Raw genomic sequence first — 18,096 nt, 5'->3', positions numbered from 1 at the left:
GTGTTCAAGCAGTTGTTGTTCTTCTGTTTCCACTCCTGTAGTACTTCCTCTGAATGTGGGTAGCGTTCTTTTCCATAAATCCCTCATAGCTGTCTTGTGTCATTGCATTGCTGCTGGTACAAAAGTCCATTACATTCGATTTTACCACAGTGTATCTGTCTCTGTGTACAATGTTCTTCTGGCTCTGCTCCTTTCACTCTGCATCAATTCCTGGAGGTCTTTCCAGTTCACATGGAATTCCTCCAGTTTATTACTCCTTTAAGCACAATAGTATTCCATCACCACAATTTGTTCAGCCATTCCCCAATTGAAAGGCATACCCTCATTTTCCAGTTATTTGCCACCACAAAAAGTGCAGCTATGAATATTTACCTACAAGTCTGTTTATCTATGATCTCTTTGGGGTACAAACCCAACAATGGTATGGCTGGATCAAAGGGCAGGCATTCTTTTATAGCCCTTTGAGCAGAGTTCCAAATTGCCAGCCAGAATGGTTGGATCAACTCACAACTCCACCAGCAATGCATTAATGACCCAGTTTTGCCACATCCCCTCCAACATTCATTACTCTCCCCTTCTTTCATTTTAGCCAATCTGCTAGGTGTGAGGTGATACCTCAGAGTTGTTTTGATTTGCATTTCTCTAATTATTAGAGATTTATAACACTTTCTCATGTGTTTATTGATACTTTTGATTTCTTTCCCTGAAAATTGCCTATTCATATCTCTTGCCCATTTATCAATTGGGGAATGGCTTGATTTTTTATACAATTGGTTTAACTCCTTGTATATTTGAGTAATTAGACCCCTGTCAGAGTTTTTTGTTATAAAGATTTTTTCCCGATTTGTTGTTTCCCTTCTGATTTTGGCTACATTATTTTTGTTTGTACAAAAGCTTTTTAGTTTGATATAATCAAAGTCATTTATTTTACATTTTGTAATTTTCTCTAACTCTTGCTTAGTTTTAAAATCTTTCCTTTCCCAGAGGTCTGACAAGTAAACTACTTTATGTTCACTTAGTGCCATACCTATTAAACTACCAAAAAACTTTTTTTACTGAATTAGGAAGAACTATAACAAAGTTCATTTGGAATAACAAAAGATCAAGAATATCAAGGGAAATAATGAAAAAAAATGTGAAGGAAGGGGGCCTACCAGTACCAGATATTAAACTGTACTATAAAGCAGTGGTCCTCAAAACAGTGTGGTACTGGCTAAGAGACAGAAGGGAGGATCAGTGGAATAGACTTGGGGTAAGTGACATCAGCAAGACAGTGTATGATAAACCCAGAGAGCCCAACTTTTGGGACAAAAATCCACTATTTGACAAAAACTGCTGGGAAATTTGGAAAACAATATGGGAGAAAATAGGATTAGATCAACATCCCACACCCTACACCAAGATAAACTCATTGCCTATTTTGAGACCTTTGATTTCTTTTCTTCTCTAATTGCTACTGCTAGTGTTTCTAGTACAATGTTAAAAAATAGAGGTGATAATTGGCATCCTTGTTTCACTCCTGATCTAACTGGAAAGGCTTCTAATTTATCCCCATTGCATATGATGCTTGTTGATAGTTTTAGATATATAGTTTATTATTTTTAGGAAAGGTCCTTCTATTCCTATACTTTCCAGGGTTTTCAATAGAAATGGGTGCTGTATTTTGTCAAAGGCTTTTTCACCATCTATTGAGATAATCATGTGATTTTTGTTTGTTAGATTGTTGATATGGTCAATTATGTGGATAGTTTTCCTAATGTTGAACCATCCTTGCATTCCTGGTATAAATCCCACCTGATCAGGAGCAGAGCCAGAAGAACATTGTACACAGAGACTGATACAGTGTGGTAAAATAGAATGTAATGGACTTCTGTACCAGCAGCAAAGCAATGACCCAGGACAATTCTGAGGAATTTATGAAAAAGAATGCTACCCACATTCAGAGGAAGAACTGCAGGAGAGGAAACAGAAGAAAAACAACTGCTTGAACACATGGGATGAGGCGGACATGATTGGGGATGTAGACTCGAAACTACCACACCAATGCAACTATCAACAATTTGGACATTGGTCTTGATCAATGACACATGTTAAAACCAGTGGAAATATGGATCAGCCTTGGGGGTGGGGGTGAAGGGGAACGTAAGAGCATGAATTATGTAACCATGTTAACTTTTCTAAGAAATGAATATTAATAAATGTTTTAAAAAATAAATATGTCAATCTGAAATAAAGCCCCAAATGTTCTACCCTAGTCGTTTTTATTGGGTCAATTTCTCAATAAACATTTATTCATGAGGCAAAAATGTTAAATTAGGTGACCTCTAAAGTTCCTTCTAATTCTAATATGCATATTCATTTGTTTCTTTTTGTGAACAAAGTAAATATATCTTAACAACTATTTATCACAATATAACTTCATGATTCTTAGAAACCCAGTGCATTTACCCCTGAAAAGATGACCTCATTGTGATAATGTGTAAGTAAATTATAGTTCTCATATTATTTCAAACTGTAAAGAGGGTTTTGTGACATGTCAAGAGGTTGTCTGTGTTTCACACTACAATATAAGAATGGTTAGATAGGTTTCAATTTTTATATATATATAACTGTTTTTATGAGAAGCTATAAATAATGCTAAACTTTATTCATCTTTTTTTTAAAGATGTCAGTTCACTTTCACAGTAGAAGCAATTGTATTCAAAGCCTAGGCATTGATTCAAGAAATGAAAAAAAAAACCTACTTGTTTTCCCTAAAGATGCTATGGTTTACATTTCTAGACAGATTTCATAATACACCTGTGTTCCCATGAAGATAAACACTAATATATACTAACTGAGTTGTGAACATTGTAGTTTAAAACGCACATGACTATCTAGGGAATCTTTAGAGGAAGGCGACTACTCTCTTGAAGGGAGTGAGGACCTTTTCAGATTCAAACTGGCTGAAATAATAAAATATATTAAGCCTAAAGAACAGAAAACATTATATCCATGATCAAATATATGAATGGCAGACATTGGAAACAGCAAAGATTCTTTTCTGCTTGATCTTAAAGGAAAGAAATAGGCCTGAGAAATGTAATGGTACAGTACAAATAAGACTGACTTTAGAGTGAGAAGACTGAGATCTGTCAATCTGGATTGTACGTCTCATTGACTTTTTTCTTCTTCTTTATTACAGAGCATATGATTAAGGAATCATTTGTCCTTGTTGCTCTTAATTTTTCCTTTAGTACCCAATTCTTTTTTATCAGAAGCCAGGACAAGAGATTTGTCCTCCTAATTGCTAGATACCCTTCTAGCAATTAGGAGGACAAATATATATATGTATGTGTATATATACATATATATGTATATATATGTATATATATGAAATGCCTCACAATCTGAATTTTGCATATATTTTTCCATTTTTTTCAATATACTTCTACCTTCCTTCCACTCTGAAAAACTTGCTAGTATACTTGAAAAAGTCTCAGGCTCTTACTTTGACTAATTAAAGTAACCTCATCCATTAGCTTCAATTAATGAGATTTGTACCTTTATTTGAAGTCAGAAAGGTTATGAAGAATGTGCATCTTTTCCCATTCCTAGCTCAAAGTCAGCTATAATTATATGAATAAAAATATCTATTTCACCAAGGGGCCAACTAAAACTAAAAAAAATTCAAAATTCTTTTGCTGTTCATATTTGACTTAAAATAAATAATACACTTTTGAAAGTATTGTTTTGTATTAAAGTAGGAGAAGAGAATTTTTCAACTATTTTACAAATCCTAAGATAAATCATTGTATAGAGCAAACAAGGCTTAAATTTGGAGTCATTGTGCCTCATCTTTAATGATAATCAAAGGAACTTTGCTTTCAAATGTCATTTGAAGATATCTTTCTTTAGGATATGGTCAATTAACTTTTAGATTAAATTGTTAGTAGTTTCTAACCTAAATTCCCCAGGGCAGATTATATACATAAAATACTACTAATTACAACAATTAGCAAAAATTGCTTTAAAAAATCTTTTATAAGAATGAGTCTTACAACACATTGGGCTCCTATGAGATATATAATTTTTCTTCTTCAATCTCTATGCATTATGCATAGTAAAGAGAGTTCAATTCTAGTTCCGATTTAACAGTGAAATCTTAAATTTTTTATTGCTTTTTTGACTTATACTGCACATTTGTGTTTCTTCCCTAGACCAATATTTCAGGAAGAGTCCAAATGGTTAGTTGTGTTTCTTTACTGCATTCTATTCCACTTCTTATTTCATAATTTCATAATTAAAAAGAGAAGAATCAATTCAAGACAATTTTATGTACTAGGGAGATGGAAGAACTAAAGGTGAACAAGGAACATGGGGTTAGAAATAAAATAGAAAAGATTAGCTAAAAATCTTAAAAAATAAGATGAAGATGATAAAGTTATCTGACTTGTTAGACAATTGGACCTTTAGAAAAGAAACCCACGCCTCATTCTCAGGTTCCACTTCTGATACATTCTAATATTTAGAAGAAAAACCTATTTCATAACACTTTTTCTTGTGTGTGTGTGTGTGTGTGTGTGTGTGTGTGTGAATATCTATGTGTGTGCTCCTGACACATTTTTTAAGTGGAGGTGGACAACTATTTACAGGTAAATCATAGACCTTCAGATTTTCAAGTAATTTCGAATTCATCTCCAAACCAAATTTGAATGAGAATCTTCTCTACATATCTATGCAAAGTGGATATCCAGTCTCTGTTCAAAGACTTTTAGTGTGAGGGACTCTATTACTTCCCAAGACAGCCTATTCTATTTCTGGAGAGGCCTAATATTTAGGTAGTTTTCCATTATATCAATCATAAACTCACCTTCATGTAATTTCTACCATTTTTACCCTCTAAGTCTAGGCAGAGCAAATCTAATCCCTCTTCTAAATGACAGCCTTTTAAATACTTGAAGAGAGCAATCTTACTTCTACCTGTCTTCACATCTCTAAGCTAATCACTACCCAGTACCTTCAACAGATCTTGATAAGGCTTAATCAATCATGATAACATTTGCTAAACTGGTGACCTCTTCTGCATGTTTTTCATATTCCTGAAATGGATATCTAAAAGTTTAAAAAAAAAAGAAAGAAAAATCTTCCTAAATGGACTTGGACTATAATGAAACTTTTTTTCAGTCTCTCATATTCTATGCCTTGTCTTTCTCACATTATATTCTAATTATTTTACTTTTCTTATTGGACTTGTCTGATTTTGTTATTTTTATTTTGATGAAATATCATTCTGCTGATTAATACTGAACTTCTAATTTTTAAATGCCTAGATCATACTCAGATCCAGTCACACATACACATCTTATATTTGAGAAATGTCTTTTGAACCTAATTTTATGGTTTCATATTTTTCCAATTAAATATTATTCTATTAGATGTAGGTGCAATATTCTAGATTTTCAAAATAATTTGGGGCCCTTTTTGTCATTCATTGTTAGTTATCCCTACTTAGTTTTTAACATGAAAAATTGAAAAGTATAAGATTCATGTCTTTACCAAGGTTAAATGTAAACAAACACAAACCCTCAGAGCCAATAACAAATTCCTGGGATACTCATTATTTTCCTTTCTAGTTGACATTGGGCTTTTAATGTCCGTTTCTGAGATCAGTTATTTAAAAAATTACCTGTGCTCTTCTCTCCATCTTATCACTAAAGATATCAGGAGATTTTGTGAAATATTATGCTCCGTCCTGTGTCCATTTTCTTACTATACTCAAAAATCCTCAATGACTATCTCTTTTCTTTTTGCTGCCTCTTTCATAATAGATGAAATAGAAAATCTTAAAACCTCATTTGTTGAATGTTTATAATTTGTGAAGCTTATAATGGCAAAGTAGGAAATAATAGATCCTCAGATGGTTTAAGTAGAAGCAATTCCCTGAAATTCCATGGTCAAATGTAGAAGCCTCAGGAAGTACTGGGATGCTATTGGGCTTATTTTGGTGGGTAACATACTGTCTAGGGAGTAATGAAAGCATGTGACAATTGTAAAAGAATTTAGTCAATGCACTGAGTGTTTTAGTAAACTTAGGTGTAATATCATATAGTAAATTTAACATATTCTTGTGGGGTAAGTTTCAAAGAAAATTGGTAGAGTTGCGTGCCAGAAGCTAAGATGGCAAAATAAAGGATCCTCCATTTCTGTGATCCCTCTATGTACACCATGAAAAGAAAATAAATCATCTCAAAACAAAGGAAAGCTGGAGGAAAATGTCTCACTGAAGTGAGAGGAGAGAGTGTACCAGGTAGCACAGAATCTGTGAGAATCACCAGAACTTGCAGCAAGCAGTTCAGTACTGCAACTCTGCCAGAGGCAATGAAGCTATGGAACAGGAATAAGTCCAGTCTGAGCCACTCTACACATGTATAGAAGGCAGAGAATACAAGAAATCTACAGACTTTCAAATGGTAGCAGAGTCCTAAGGCCACAAGGGAGCAGAGAGGGGAAACTGGAATTGTAGGAATCTACTCACTCCCACATGGCAGCAGATTGCTGCCTGAGGTAGTGGAGCAGGCAGGAGACTTGCCCAGCCCCAGATACTTGGCAGGGGCAGGGAAGCACTGGAGTAGGGACCAGACCAGTCTTCTAAACAGTGGAGCAGCTAGTAGCATGAGGTGTTGCATATAGCTGGACAAAACAGCTGCAAACCTCCCCTAAACAAGTCAGCAGGGCCATCTTAACAGACATATCTTGAGAAATAAGGACAGATAAGCCTACCCCAAATGCCAGAGAAGAGTTCTTTATAAGCTTGGAGAGGCGCACTCTCTAGCCCAGGAAAAGAGAAGAACACCAACAGATAAATAGAGGAAAAATAATTAAAAATGAGCAAAAGACAAAAAGAAACAAACCAATCCTCCAACCTTAGAAAGTTACTTTAGTGACAGGGAAAACCAAAATACAATCTCAAAAGAGGACAACAATGCCAAAAAGGAAACATATGAACCCTCAAAGGAAAAAAAGAATGTCAGGCCCCAAAAGAACCTGGAAGAACTTGAAAATAAGTTAAAATATCAAATTATAAGAGAACTGACAAAAAAAATTAAGGAAAATGGCTCTAGATGTATTCTAAAGTGGTATAAATAGTAAAAGAATCAATATGAGACAGGGAGATGCAGAATTTGGGAGTCATGGGAGCCCATATTGGGACCTGATGTGTGAAGAAAATTATTTAGGGGACCTTGATCTCGAGGACAGTGTCTAAGCCCTGGTGTCCCCTGTTGTCAGCATGAGTGTCAACATGCAATGTTGCCATGGTGAGAGGAGCTAGAGGGTTAAAAATTCAAGTGTGGGAAGGACAGGGGCTTTTTTACTTTAGTTCTTGAATAGACTGACTCCATGGACTGGTGGTTGACAACGTTAATACAGTATAGAGGGGATCATGCGGGGATAAAGATTGGGACCTGATCTTACCTTAAAGGAAATCATATTTCTTTCTCTCTCTCTCTCTCTCTCTCTCTCTCTCTCTCTCTCTCTCTCTCTCTCTCTCTTTCTCTCTCTCTCTCTCTCTCATTTTATTAATAAATTATTATAATTGTGACCAGACCATCTTTTATTTATTATACTGAGCAAGACATACTGTGTATGTGGTTAGGCGTATAAACTATTTACTAATGTCCTCATGTATAGTAAATAATAGCAGGATACATGCAATTGGGGAATATTGTATGACAGAAAGACTGTTGGATTTATAATGTCAAGACCTGAGTTCAGTTCTCTCTCTGTTAACTGCTCCCTGTGAAATAGTAGTCAAATTATTTAACCTAAGTCTTAGTTTAGTCAACTGTAAATGAGTGGGTTGGACTAGATGATTTCTAAGGTTCCTTCTAGCTCTAAATTTATGACCCAATTCACCAACATATATTAAGTGCTTGCTATATTTCAGGCATGATGTTAAGCAATGGAGATATTAATAGAAAGAATGAAGTTATATTTAATTTCAAATAGTTTAAATTTATAGGAGTGTAGGAATAATATGTACAAACATTTAGAGAGTCCTCAGAAACTATATTTAGGGATAAATAAATATAAAGAAGTTAGGGAGAGAGGGCACTCACTACCAGTTGGAGAGATGAGGAAAGGTTTCATATAGGAGATGGCTCTTGAGTTGTGACTTGAATGAAAGGATTATATAAGGGAAAGAGAGAAACACATTTAATCATAGCGATGGTCAAAGTGAAGGCATGAAGATGAGATATGGAGAATAGTAAATGAGGAGGAGGGAAAGTTTGGTTAGACCTGAAACAGAGTAAAGGAAAATGAGCCAAGAAAGATAGGCATGGGCAGGTAGTAAAGAACTTTAAAATCTAAACAGAGGCATGACAAAAGGGATTTTCTATGGTTTACTGAGTGTGGGAATTATACAGTCCGATCTACAGTTAAGGAAAAAAAACCTTTATATCTAGGGGAAGGGTAGACAATGATGTGGAGAGAATTGAAGCAGGAAAGCCAATTGGAACCTGTTGGAATAGTCTAGATCAGTTATGGGCAAACTACAACTAACAGGCCAGATGTGGCTCTTTATTTAGAAAAGAGACATGTGCATAATGATAATTAAGCCTAGGAAGATGATGAAGTCACCAAGAATGTGTAGATAGGAGAAAGAAGATAGTCTCTGACAGAACACTTGAAGCCATTCATTATTAGGGAACATGATTTGGATTGTGCCGTAGCAAAGGAGATTGAAATAATAGACAAATAGGAGAAGAACTTGGAGAAAATGACATCATGAGAATGTAGAAAAGAGAAGGCATTACCCTTTGCCACCATCATGCCACTGCTGGGTTTGTGCCCCAAAGAGATAATAAAAAAAAAGACTTGTACAAAAATATTTGTAGCTGCATTCTTTGGTGTGGCAAAAAATTGGAAAATGAGGAGGATGTTCATCTATTGGGGAATGGCTGAACAAATTGTGGTACATGCTGGTGATGGAATACTATTGTGCTGAAAGGAATAATAAACTGGAGGAATTCCATGTGAACTGGAAAGAACTCCAAGAAGTGATGTAAAGTGAAAGGAGCAGAACCAGAACATTATACACAGAGACTGATATGCTGTAGTACAATCAAACGTAATGAACTTTCCTGCCAGCACCAAAGCAATGATCCAGGACAATCCAGAGGAACTTATAAGAAAGGATGTTATACGTATCAAGAGAAAGAACTGTGGGAACAGAAATGCAGAAGAAAAACATATGATTGATCATGTAGTTTGATGGGAATTTGATTGGAGTTTTAATGTTAAACGATCACTCTATTGCAAATATGAAGAACATGGAAATAGGATTTGAACAATGATACATGTATAATCCAGTGGAAATACTTGTCAGCTCCAAGGGGGGGAAGGAAGAAGCAGTGGAGGAGGGATCATTAATCATGTAACTATGGGAAAATATTCTAAATTTAAAAAAAGAGAGAGAGAAGACTTCTAGGAGGAAGTGGGTTGTCAATAGTGTCAAATCCAGTAAATTGGCCAACAATAATGAGGATAGAAGGGGTAAAAAATGCATACATATATATGTTTATATGTACATATTTATATATGATTTGCTTTTAACTCTGGAAAGAAAAGTTCAACTTGATTGATAAGATTTGAAGACAGATTAGAAAGGTTGTAGGAATGACTGAGAGGAGAGGAAATGGAGGTAATGACTATATATAACTTTCTGGGAATTTAGTTGAGATAGGGAGAAGAGATATAAGATGATAGCCTGAGGGTATAATAAGTTCTAATGAAGGTCTTCTTAAGGATGAAATAGACTTGGACCAATTTGAAGACAGTTTGGAAGGACTGATGGAAAGCAAAGAGTTAGCTGGAAAGAAGGACAGTTCCAGCCCTAGAGGAGAATATATTCTAAGACTGGAAGACAAAATAAATAAAAGCTGAAAAGGGATTGGAGGAGCAGAAGACAAAGTTTTCAAACAGAAGAATGGTAAAGAAAGAAGTCTAGAGAACTGTGGGGCAGGGACAGAGCATGGAGGGAAATAAAGGGTTTAATAAGGCTGTCATGTACATTTAAAAAAATTAAGATTCTGGAAGGAACTACTGGTCAACCAGAGAAAGGGACAGAAGGAGAACACACTTATAATGGTGCTGAAAATTCACCCAGGATGAGATTAGAGAAGAAAGAATCTAGAGTCCAAAGGACCAAGAAAGGGACAAAAAAGAGTACAACATGAAAGGTAAAGGAAAACCAAAGAATCTGAATTCAAATCCCAGTGACGCTGCTTACTAGTAAAATAGTAAATAGTAAAATAGTTATAAATTATTCAATCTTTGAGGACCTTGATTTTCTCAACTGTAAAATCAGGAGCCTGGGCTAGATCAGGAGTCAGCAAACTATGGTCAACAATATTTTACTATATTTTAGAATCTAAAAAAAACCCAAACAATAATTGGCTTGTCAGCCATACCAAAATAGGCAATGGGCCAGATTTAGCCAAGAGTCCCTAGTTTGTTGACTGCTGAGCTCTATTGTACAATCCAGTGTGAAAGTCAGACTTTTTTTTCATCTCCTTCAATCCTCTAGTTTTACAAATGAGTAAATGAGGCTCAGATAAATTGTGACTTACCCAAGTTACAGAAGACCTGTAATCTTATTACAAAACTATCATGATTTCCGATTTCTTTCAGATTTAAAACCTCTCATCCTTTAACTTTTATTTGTTCCCTGACTCTGACACTTGCTACCTCTGTGACCATAGGCAAGTAGAACAACACAGATCCATGTTTTCATACCTCTCCAGAGCTTAGCATCGTGCCTGGCATATCATAAGCATTTAATACAGCAATGGCAAACCTATGACACGCGTGTCAGCACTGACACACATAGCCATTTTCGATGACACGAGGCCACATACAGAGAAGTACGGGGCCGCATGCTGAGGATGAAACATTTGCTATATTGTAGTGTCGACACTCTGTGCACTATAGATGACAATTCTACCTATATTCATTCACCTATTTTGGTTTATTAAATACAGTTATATATTACAATTATACATTTTTGTTAATTAAACTATAAATATTGTGAAATTATGTTGTTGTTTTTTTTTTCCTCAAAGTGACATACCACCCGAGTTATGCTCGTTTTTTTTGGCGAATTTTGACAAGCCAAGCTCAAAAGGTTGCCCATCACTGATTTAACAAATGTTTGTCCATTGATTGACTTCATTCTTCTGACCCAGGTTTTCTTAAGTCTAATGTGTGGTCTGTGCACTAGATTAAAGTATTTCCCTCCCACAAACTGAAGGAAGTTACAAAGCTAGCCCCAGGATAGTTCCTATTACACGGGGACAAAGTCTTTTTCATCCTCCGGTGTAACATAGACTGGAGAACAAATTGTTTCTTCCCAGCTTCTCTGATAAGGCTGACCTCTTTAGTGAGCAGTTTCCCTGGCTCGCTCTGCCTTGGGATGTAATTGGAGACACGGCCGCAGCATGCACTCTGGCAAGGATCAGGACCTCTCTGATTTAGATGGCATCTCTGTAACAGGCCTATTATCTGGGGCTGGACGCACTCCACACGGCAGGCCAGAAAACTCCCGTGATGCCAGGTCGCTGGGCAGACTTTCCAGGGATGGCAGGCTGGGGAACTCGCTCAGCCAGGGAGGTGCAGAGGATGAGGAATGTTGGCTCCATAGGAAAACGGAACCTGGCACGAGAGCTGCTCATGAAGAGAACTTCACAGAGAACGATATTACTCATTGAAATCCTTTGTTTTCACTTTTTTTATTACCACAATGGAGTTAACCAGTTGTGATTGTTTTCCCATCCAATAAATAATCTCTGAGACTCCCACTTTCCTTATGAATAATATGACAATAATAATAATACTTATCCTAGGCTAATGCTATCTGACATGCAGAGAGCACTCTACAGAATCACAGTATTTGGGAATTGGAAGGCACTTCGGCAGTCATCCCAACAAACTGTTTACAGTTTTACTAATGAAAAGTTCTTTTCATGTATAATCTGATTTGATCTTCACAATAACACTACAGGGTACGTGCAATCTTTATCCTTTTTTTTTTTTTAACAGATGAGGAAATGGAAGCTGAGAGATACCTCAGACACTTAAGGAAATGGAAGCTGAAAGAGACACCTAAGATAAGACACTTAAGGAATTGCAAGGCTGTGGGTTCAAATTTAATTAAATTTGAACCCACAGCCTTGCAATTCCAATTCTATCTATCCATCCTAGGCATATTTCTGACTATTTCTCTTCCTCACAGGGCTATTATAAGGAGAGGGATTCACAAACCTCTTTATAAATGTGAGATATAGAAATATGAAATATCAATATTTTTAAAGGTACAAATTGATAAAAATGTCTTCTGTTAATGAGATCTTTGGATTCAGACATGAATAGGACATTACATATCACATAAGCTTAATAATAATAGCTAATATTTACATGACACTTTAATGTTTACAAAGTTATTGACATAAATTATTTCACTTGATCATCATAATGACCCCATTAAGTAAGACTGATAATTTTCCCTATTCTTTATAGGTGAGGAAGCTGAGTCTGGCAGAGGTTAAGTGATTTGCCCAGGTTTACATAGCTAGGGTCTAAAACAGTAAGTGCAATGAAATCAACTTAAAGAGGGAAGAACAATCAGATCCATTGGGGCGGAGAATTGATTCATGCCCTATAGAGAAGTAGAAGGGTAACAAAAGTACTGATGGGGAGGGAAGCAATACTAAGGAGGAAGGGGGGGGAGCTTAAAAAGATCCTAAAGAAGAATAAGAGGGGAATAAGAAGGGAGAGGGGAGAAAGGGAAGTACAATAAGGGAGGTGATTAGGGGAACTGATTAAAAACAAAACACTGGTTTAGAAGGAAATAGTGAAAGAAGAAAGGGCAGGACAAGGAGAGAGAATCAGGTCCTCTTAACTATAAATGTAACCCCCTATCCATTACTACCTGATTGTTTCTAGTCTAATGATTAATGAGGAAACTGAGGCCCACAGATGCTTAAGGGGCTTATTCAGCACCACATAGGTACAAACCCTGAGTTCCCACCTGAAGTCTTTGATTTCAAATATAGCGATTTTCCAATTATGCCAAAATGAACTGCCACTTAAAATGATGTTTAAAATTATTTCATTCTTTGGAAAGAAAAAAATATTTTTTAGTTGCTGACTTTTATATTGATTAACTAATTTAACAAATACTTATTATCAATCTACAAGAAAGGAACAGCTATTATTAATAAACCCAAATAAGGGAAGTAACTCCTCTCTAATTCTGATTCTGTCTAGATAGCATATTAAAATCAGAATAACCCAGAACTCTGAGTTGGCATTCTAGAGTGGGTTTTAAACATAGTTATAAAATTAGTTATGTTGGAAGAGGGGAACAGAGTCAGGTAAGAAGTCTTGGTTTAGTCTTGGAACTCTCATTACCTGATGTAGGATAGAGTGAAAGGGATGGTGTACAACCATATTTACCTTGTTCTGGCTTTTGTGGTTCCCTGGGAAAGTTGAGTGCCTCTTGCTATGTGCCAAGTTTCATGGGAAATAGAAAAATTTTAATTGATGATGAATCTGCATTAATAGGTCAGAGAGAGTTCTGTCCTTTAGAAATTCTGAAGACTTTTGCTTATGGACATATCAGTAATTAGGAAATAATGGTAGTTAGTTGTTTTGAAAATGATTATACTTTGTCTTCTCTGATATATTATACTGTCCCTTTATACCAAAAATATCATATCTGATTTCTTTGGCGGAATAACATGGATAGGAACATGATATAGTAGAAAGAATTCTGATCTGGAATCTGAAGACTAGCATTCAAACAGTGGCTCTACTTCTTATTACCTTTGTAATCTTGGGAAAACCACATAATTAACGTTTAAAAAACAATGGGAACTTATATAGTGTTTTGAAGTTTATGAAACTTTCTTCAGAAATTTCTCATTTGAGGGGGCTGCTGGGTAGCTCAGTGTATTGAGAGCCAGGCTAGAGACAGGTTCAAATCTGACCTCAGACACTTCCCAGCTGTGTGACCCTGGGCAAATCACTTGACCCCCATTGCCTACCCTTAACACTCTTCTGCCTTGAGTCTAAGTCTTAAGAAATGGTCTAAGGCCATGTTGGTGAACCTATGGCATATATATGCCAAAGAGTGCTGGAGGAGGCTGCTCCCTTCCCCATCTCCACACACGCCTGAGGCATTTTTCATATCACCAGTCCCTCTGCGCAGCAGCCTAATGGGAGTGCTTCCTCCTTCCTCTGTCTGGGGTAAGGCAAGAGGGTCACATGTGGCATAAAGGTTGCACTTTGGGCACACAGTCTCTAAGGTCTCTAAAAGGTTCACCATCACTGGTCAAATGTGTACTATTATTTCTATTTGCCAGGATAAGAAACAGAAGCTTTGAGAAGTTAAATGCCTTGTCCATAATCATACAACTAGTAAGCTGAAAGAGGTAGGGCTTAAACCTAGATCTTGCTGATTCCAAATCTACCATGTTGCCCATTATATCCCCTGTCACACTACCTTCCTTCACCTTTATGTAGCTCAGTTTCTTCATCTATAAAATTATGTTTTTGAACAAGATTATCTCTAAGGGCCTTCATATTTCTAAATCTATGATTTTATAATTCTTTGATTCCATGGCATATGTTCTGTTGCTATCATAACTCTCCAATAACGGGATTTTCATAAGGAGAAACTGATATCTACAACCTCTAAATTTAAGGGTCTAAACCAGTGATTCCCAAAGTGGGCGCTACTGCCCCCTGGTGGGTGCTGCAGCAATTCAAGAAGGCAGTGATGGCCACACTTTTTTTGTATTACATTCTATTCTGAGTTAAATAGTTCCATAATTTCCAGGGGGTGCTAAGTAAAATTTTTTCTGGAAAGGGGGTGGTAGGCCAAAAAAAGTTTGGGAACCACTGGTCTAAACTAAGGATTCTTTTAAAACCTAGAACAACATAGGTATAATGACTTCTAATCTTTTCTATTCTTGTTTGTTGTTTTTCTCCAAAAGAAAAACAGCTAGCATAAAGGGAAAAAAATGTTTTTCCCCATCATCTTTTTTATATAATCATACAATCTCAGAATTGGAAATTACTTCAGAGACTACCTATTCTTACTCAAATCTGAATAAGTATCCCCCATACCACACACCTGACAAATAGTCACCCTCCCTTTGTTAGAAGACTTGCAGTTAAGTAGGAACCTCCTATCTCTTGAGACAATCCATTTCACTTTTGGACAGCTCAAAGATGAAAACTGGCTTTTTGCAACTTCAACCCACTGTCTGTTAGAACTTGATTTCTCATGAATTATTGATTTTATAGGCACAAAAAATATTCAGTCTGACCTCACTGGTGGAAACACACAATTTCAAGAAAATATGTTCATAATTACTTTTGCAGTTATAAATTAACAACAAAACAAATGATTGCATGTCTTTATAACCTTAACAAAACAAATTGTGTCTTATCTGAGAAACATAGCCATGACTTTTGTTTATATTTATCACTAGAAAATTCTGTTTAAAGTCATCATCGGGGCAGATAAGGTGGCTCAGTGGATAGAGAGCCAGGCTGAGAGACAGGAGATTTGTGGTTCAATCTTCCCTTTGAGACTTTTTAGCTGTGTGATAGGAGTTAAGTATTTTTAAAAAACAAAGTAAAAAAGTCAATCATAAATAAATAGAAATAAATTAATATAATGATAATTTCATTCAAACTACTACTAAATTCGTTAAAATTATACATGTTAAAATATTAGTACATATAGGGAGGAGTTCAGGTAAATATGTTTTTGTTACAGTAAACAAATCTAAATGTTTGCGTATATGATAAGAAAAAATCTTTGTGAGATCATAACTTCAATTAAGGTTTCTTTTCTATAATATTTGGGAAAGTGTCAAATTTAGGACAAACCATAACAATTTAAAATGTTAAACAGAAATGGTACAGGAATTCATTATAAGCATGTCATCACGCATAGGGCATTCCTTTACTTCATACCTGAAGTCAGAACCTGTTCTTCTTCCATTTTCTGGAATTCCAGGATCAGGACACATATCAGACACTAAAGCAACACCTCCTTGAGTCACTGAAACAGAGAGAAAGATAAACATTAATTTTCATGTCATAAAACTTCTAGGATAATATCCAAACAGTAATGGAAACAAGATACAAGAGGCTAAGGAGGGAATAAACATCGATTTTAATGCATTTCTCTTTAATAAATAGAGAAGTCACCAAAATGAAATTAGCATATTTGTATATGTGTGAAAATTATAGAGTCAACTTATTCCAAAAAGATTTTGAAGTTTGTGGGATTTTTTTGGTTTAAATAGAATTTATTTGATTCTAGGTTCCTAAATTAAGAAAAAAAACTCATTTATTAAAACCAAGGAAGTGGGGGTAGCTGGGTAGCTCAGTGGAGTGAGAGTCAGGCCTAGAGACAGGAGGTCCTAGGTTCAAACCCGACCTCAGCCACTTCGCAGCTGTGTGACCCTGGGCAAGTCACTTGACCCCCATTGCCCACCCTTACCAATCTTCCACCTATGAGACAATACACCGAAGTACAAGGGTTCAAAACAAAACAAAACAAACAAACAAAAAAAAAACTAGGAAGCACTTTTGCCCCTATAATTAAATCACAGAATAACAGAGTTTGTTGCAAGAAGGTATCTTAGAGGTAATCTAGTCCAACTGCCTCATTTTACACAATAAGAAACTCAGATCCTAAGAAGCGAAGAGATTTTCCCAATGTCACAAATCAAGCTCTTAGAAGAGTCAAGATGAGCCAAGTTTCTTGGCTCCAATGCAGTGTGTACCTTCCATAATACTGAGTTATTCATGTAAAATTACACTGGAAATCTTAGACTATCTAAACTTATATAAAATGGAAAACTCTCTCCCACTCTCATGAGCAATTATTAGAAATGATGGTAGCTGGAGAAATATAATCTAAAAAAGGATTTAAATAAAAATACAGTATATCGTGTTCCAATTTACTTTCAATAAGTGCATCTTGTTAACATCTGAACATAGCATTATATATGTGGTGATATGTTTCTCTGACTGTGAAATTACTTGGTATGCTAGTCCTTCACATAAATTGCAGCATTGTCCTTTATTTTATAGCATTCTCTGCTGTCCTTTGAAGGACATACTACTTTCTGCAGCTTTGTTTCTTTGACTAATATTTCCCTTTCAGCTAGACTTGCCAAAAGAGATATTCTCCTCATTTATATGCTATACTACAGTCAAACTAAGCTACTCACTGGCCCCTTACATGGCCCATGCTTTCTTACTTCCACATTTTGCTCTTACAATTTCCTTTCACTGGAATACCATTTGACAATTGACATTCATGACATCACTCAAGGCCCAATTAAAATGTCACCTCTATGTAGCTTTCTAGTTTTCCCTTTGCTCTAAGTTGTTTCATCTAGTCCTGCCTTAACTGTGTGCTTACTTCCTATCAACACTACAATTTTTTTAACTTAGACATAGTGAAAGATTACTTTTATATAGTAGAGAGTAAAGTGGTCTTTTTTTACTTATTTTTTCTTAATTTGAATAATATTTTTGAGTAATAAGGCTGTCAATGTCCTATATAAAAAGACGCTTTTTCCCACTAAAAAAATAAAATTCATTGCACAATTAAATAACTTTTCCCCCTTGTAGACACTGAAATAAATTTGGTGAAGAAAAAGGCAGTCAAAAGATTCTCATGTTTGTTAATGACTTCTTCTGCGGCTTTCCAATAGCAGATAATGATGTTTCTTTTGTTCCAGTGACAACTTTAAGCCAAATCTGAGATAAATGTTTCTTTGTTTCATCCTATATTCTGGGCCAGACCTGACTCAAACTGCTCTGGAAATCGAGGTAAGAGATGAGAATGAAAAGATATACTTATAACCCATCTAACAAAAAATCAGAAAAAGATAAATGAAAAGGTAAAATAAATGGCCAGTTAGGTGAACTTGGAGTCATGAAATTTTGAGTTAAAATACAACTTCAAAGACTTACTAGGTATATGACCTTAGGAAACTCAATTAATCTCTAGTTGCCTCAATT

At 35.7% G+C, this 18,096-nt stretch overlaps 1 protein-coding gene across 1 annotated transcript in view; it reads right to left on the bottom strand.

Moving 5' to 3' along the window:
- Positions 1 to 18,096, bottom strand: part of CSMD1 (CUB and Sushi multiple domains 1) — a 2,120,031-nt gene that overhangs the window by 857,575 nt on the left and 1,244,360 nt on the right. Inside the window, exon 9 of the mRNA XM_044659558.1 lies at positions 16,030 to 16,117. Within this exon, the coding sequence (XP_044515493.1) occupies positions 16,030 to 16,117 (88 nt within the window). The remainder of the gene's footprint in view (positions 1 to 16,029; positions 16,118 to 18,096) is intronic.

Source organism: Gracilinanus agilis, chromosome 2 (genome assembly GCF_016433145.1).
Source record: "Gracilinanus agilis isolate LMUSP501 chromosome 2, AgileGrace, whole genome shotgun sequence".
NCBI classification, from domain to species: Eukaryota; Metazoa; Chordata; class Mammalia; order Didelphimorphia; family Didelphidae; genus Gracilinanus; species Gracilinanus agilis.
The sequence above is the reverse complement of the archived record's forward strand: the minus strand, read 5'-3'. Positions and strand labels throughout refer to the sequence as shown.